The sequence below is a fragment of the Oratosquilla oratoria genome, chromosome 11 (genome assembly GCF_046742065.1).
Source record: "Oratosquilla oratoria isolate Oo_2021 chromosome 11, ASM4674206v1, whole genome shotgun sequence".
NCBI classification, from domain to species: domain Eukaryota; kingdom Metazoa; phylum Arthropoda; class Malacostraca; order Stomatopoda; family Squillidae; genus Oratosquilla; species Oratosquilla oratoria.
In genome coordinates this window covers 26,207,228-26,212,227 of record NC_134787.1, presented here as the reverse complement: position 1 = coordinate 26,212,227, position 5,000 = coordinate 26,207,228, and the positions used below count along the sequence as shown (strand labels likewise).

Below are 5,000 nucleotides of genomic sequence, written 5' to 3'. Positions count from 1 at the left end.
ACTTCTAATCTTATTTTCCGATAGTGGGTTTTAAGTTTAATATATTAATGTGTTACATTACTCTACCCTGATATATACACACTGTACATATATCCGCGGGCAAAATAGTTCAATCCTCCCTCCAACCTGAAAGATTTTAATTAATGTTTTTACAATCATTGGGACTATAGAGGCTAACCTCTACAAAGGGGAAAGGGGAGGGAGTAGTTAATATAGTTTATTCTGGTTAACAACAGACGAATTGATTCAGCTGAGGGTCATCACGGCAAGAGAGTTCTTTGATTAGATCTTTTGGTACGAAGACGCATTTTGTTCTGGGTAAATCCAGCCGACCCGGTTCAGCCGGATGGACGTCACTCTTTCCCATGTACCCCACATTTATGGTTTGCTGTCTTCTAGCCTCCTGGAAATCAATTCATCACTGAGTAGAATCAGTTGGCATTCACTTAATACCACTAGATTTTAGTTTGGGGTCCCGATCGTAAAGCTCTCTTATTCCTTTGGGGCCCATGGACCCCAGATTGAGAACCATTGGGTTAGAGAACCACATCCTAAGAATGAAAACTTCCTCTAGGAAGTGTCATCGATCTGGAAGGCCGTCCTTATTCCCTTCATAAATGCGCTGACGAGGGTATGGAAAAGAGTAGTCAAGGAGACTTAGCGTGAGGATGGGGCTGTACTTACATTGTTCAGGTCCCAATCGAACTCGAAGGAGTAGTTCTTGATGCCCGCGGAAGCTTCCTGGAGAGCCAGCTTGATCCTGGGGTTCGGATTGCATTCGGAGAGCACCCTGAAGAAGGAATGGGTCAATGGAACACTTTGATAATGTCAGACGGACCCAAATCGTGGTTTGAGTCTTGAAGAAATGAAACATTTCCCCCCAAAAAATGCACTCACGCGTTGTAATGTTTCGTAACGTTGTAGAATACATTGGTTCGCGTTATTATCAGCCGTGTCCCTAAAATAGTTTAGAATTAAAAGAAAGTTTAATCATTTCCTCCTAGTTTAGTCTAATCCCTCCTGCGTGTTCGCAAATGTTCAAAATGGCCTTAGAGAAGAGACAGAGAAACATCACAGAGGACTCACTACCAGAGACTGCGTATTCAGGCTAAGACGCGGCACAGTAGAATATATAGCAGAACTAAAACTGATACAGGAGAATTCGTGGGGATATGAATCGAATCTGTTTATTGGATTTAGAGACAACTTTCGATAGAGATCCTCAAAAGAATATGTGGATCGTGTTGACTGACGCAAGAGTACTAGATTGAGTGTTAAAAGTCTTAAGAAGCACACATGACATGGGAGGTAAACACCGGTGGAAGGAAGTGTACGGTATTTTCTCCCATGATATAGACAGAGTGATAACTCAGGTTCAACAACAGGAAGAGCAAACACATTGTTTCGCTTATACTGATAACATAGTAGACAGCAGAGAGTAAGCACCAACTGCAGGACACCATTACACAGTAGAGTGAACTTTTTAGCAATAATAGATTGAAGTTAAATGTGTCTGAAATAGAGTATATGGATGAGTGTCGACTCAATGAACATAGAACTATTCGGATAGAATTTGACATTACCAGAACAGTGAATTCTAATTATTTAGGAAGTTCACTAAACATTGATAGTAGAATGGAAGGAGAAATAACAACAGGATCTCAAAGTTCCCTCAAGTGTAGGACTCTTGTACCACTTGCACAAGGAAGCGAGTATCCAAAGGAAAGTGAAAACACACATGTACAATGTAGTCCTCAAACCGACTCTGCTGTATGGAAGTGAAACGTGGATGCTGACGGAGAGCCTGAGGAGTAAGCTGGAGGACGCAGAAATGAGTGTTGCGACCCTTTGCTTAAGAAACAGAATGAGATCAAATCAGAAATGTGGACTTTAGAAACACACATGTACACCTAGGGTGTAGAACCTCTGCTACTGACGATAGAGAAGAACTAATTGCGGTGGTTTGAGTATATCAAAAGGATATTAAGTCAGAAATGTGGACTTTAGAAATATCTTGGGAGTAGAACCTCTGCTACTGACGATAAAGAACCAGTTGCGGTGGTTTGGGTATAACAAAAGGAGATCAAATCGGAAATATAGACTTTAAAAACACCTTGGGAGTAGAACCTCTGCTACTGACGATAGAGAAAAACCAATTGCGATGGTTTGGGTATATCAAAAGGATGGCAGCATGCAGGATGTTGGAATGGGTGTCAGATAGAAAGAGACCATGCAGGGGACCGCGCACGAGGTGGAAGGATTCCGCGGCAGATATCATCCAGAGGGAAAAAAAATATATAATTTTCAACAGGCGGAGGTGATGTGTCAAGATCAGACACAATGGAGGTCATTTGTCCACAGTCTTTCAACCGACAGGGGCCAACCTTGGTTTAATGAACGTCAGGGTCACCAGGTAAGCACTGATGACTGGACACACCTGTACCTGACGTCAAAGTATTATCCCGTATACAGATGTATGAGTATATATCAGCACCCTATGTACAGCTACATAATGTGCAGCAGCCCAGACACGCACCGTCCACTACATATGTACACTAGTGTAAAAAGCATCGTCACATGAAAAGAAAAGAATATATACTCGTATGTATATGTATATGTATGTGTATATGTATATGTATATGCAAAGTAGACCACTTGGAAAAAGAAACTAACGAAGCAGAGCGCTTTCGTATATTACATATATTTGTATATGTATATATATATATGTATATGTATATGTATGCGGGCATACTAATATGTTCGATGCATAAATAACACAGTTGAAGTTGGATGATAGTAGACCTGACTCTGGTGGTCAGGAATGTCAGGAAGGCCAGCAGCGGTTGACCACTGCAGGTCAGGTCAGGTCATGGCGTGGGATCAGTGGCCGTTTTAAAGGGGGACCGGCAGGTGTCGTTCTTCACTCTCTTCTCAGAGATACCCTAGCGTCTCTCCGTCACCTCGGCCCTCCCTTCCCACAGCCAGTTAATTACCTGCTTCGACTCCCTAGCCAGACCTATGTTCTTGTAGTTAAGTGTACATTTCATTTAAAGTTGTAAGTTCAGTTGTTTGTAAATAGAATGATATATTTTGTGGTATTATTTCTTTCATTTTTGTCTAATCTTGACTCACCCTTACTCAGTTGCGAAACATAGTCCTAATGAGGATGTTTTGGTAACAGTGTATGTATCTAAAGGGAATTGACAACATCTAAAGTGACAAAATTTTCACACTGAATGAGAATCAGACAAGAAACAATGGTCTCAAACTGTCCGGAAATATATCTAATTTGAAAATGGGTAGAAACAACTTCGCCAACCATGTAGTTAATGAATGGAATAGACTTCCTGCAGAGGGAGTGCAATGTAGTTCAGTTCGAAGCTTTAAGAATCATTTAGATAAACACCTAAGCAAGATGATGTAATTATTATAATTCATTTTATATTATTTGTGTTTTTTTGTCATTTGTCTGTTTGTCTATCATTATTTGCTTGATTCTCATTTATTATTAGTTATATGTCAATTTATTATTATTTACTATTTACCTGTTTGATTATTACTTAACTATACCTATGCATTTATTTATGTTTTTTTATTTATTATTTACATTATTATAGTTTTTATTTATTCATTTATTCATTTATCATAATCATGATTTTTTTCGCATCCGACCTAGATATGGACCAAAAGGTCTCTTGTCGGTATGCTCCGCCTTTGTAATCCTTTGTATTATATATATATATATATATATATATATATATATATATATATACACGCGCGCTTGTGTGTGTGTGTGTGTGTATGTGTGGACTGAATATCCCACTATCGGGGAAAAGAAAGTTGTTTGAAGATACGTATTGACTGTGATCCCCTTCAGCGCGGTTGTACAAAAACGGGGGTGGAGTTATACATATTAGGAGGGGATACTGGATATAACAGGAATTATGATACATGGCCTCCTTCGCTACTAAATCCAAACCACAGGTTTTTAGCATAACGTATCGATCCTGTTTTTTTTTTTTTTTTTTTTTTTTGCTTCAGTATTTCGTATTTCATTTGCAGCTGAGAATCTCATGCACTGCTGCAAAGGTTCCTGCTTTCTCTTACGTGAATGTCTCTCAGTCTGAAATTTCACACGCACACACACACACCGACACAACAAATACTCCTTTGGGATTTTTTTTTTTTTTTTTTTCAGACTGTAATCTACCCCTGGATTGCACGAGACTTCAGATCGTAGCATCCTAGCCCTCCTTGACGCTCCTCATGTTGACTAGACTCTTCATATTTCGAGCACTCACCCACAACATGTTGCTCAGCAGTGAACCTTTTCTGCCTGCAATCAATTCGCTGTTTGTCATTAAACCTCAAGGAACAAATTTTGTGGTAACCCAGGTTGGACATACTATTTACACATGCACTACATTGTACAGACTCCGTAAACAAACCAACATAAACTGGACATTGTCCAGCGTGTGTGCGGAGTGAATGGGAAATATCCCTCTCTAAGCCTTTTAAAGATATCCACTGAGCTATGCTTTCACTTATTTTCGTATAACTTTTCCCCAAAATAAGTAAACCAGAGTCATTTGCATCCTAGACCACATGAATGAACAGTTCGTGGAGGCTGCCATCTTGGACAATGTTACGTTGTGATTGGCTGATAAGGAGTAGCACTGCCATCTGGCGGGTTTGAGACGTACTAAAACCTAGAATGTGCAATGAAATCCACATGACCGTTGCTTTTTTAGTAACATTTAGTATGTGTTCTTTTATATACGTACTGCTGGAAAGATTTACTTGGAAAGGTTGTAAAACGAACTTAAATGATAGGAGGGCATGATCCATGGCCTATGTTTTGAAGACACGAGTCAAACTCGGAAGAAGAAGGAGTAGAATTTTAGTAGTGCTTAACGTTTCGTACGCTACGTACATTTTCAAAGGCAATGACAAAAAATCTGAATACAGTGTCTTTTATAAAAAGAAAATGCGGAAATAGA

The 5,000-nt window shown here is 39.5% G+C and overlaps 1 protein-coding gene across 4 annotated transcripts in view; it reads right to left on the bottom strand.

Moving 5' to 3' along the window:
• The window catches only part of LOC143029685 (uncharacterized), a 102,483-nt gene that overhangs the window by 52,216 nt on the left and 45,267 nt on the right, over positions 1-5,000 (bottom strand). For all 4 annotated transcript variants that reach the window (XM_076192515.1, XM_076192516.1, XM_076192517.1 and 1 more), the window contains one exon: positions 685-790. In XM_076192515.1, coding sequence (XP_076048630.1) covers positions 685-790 — 106 coding nt within the window. The remainder of the gene's footprint in view (positions 1-684; positions 791-5,000) is intronic.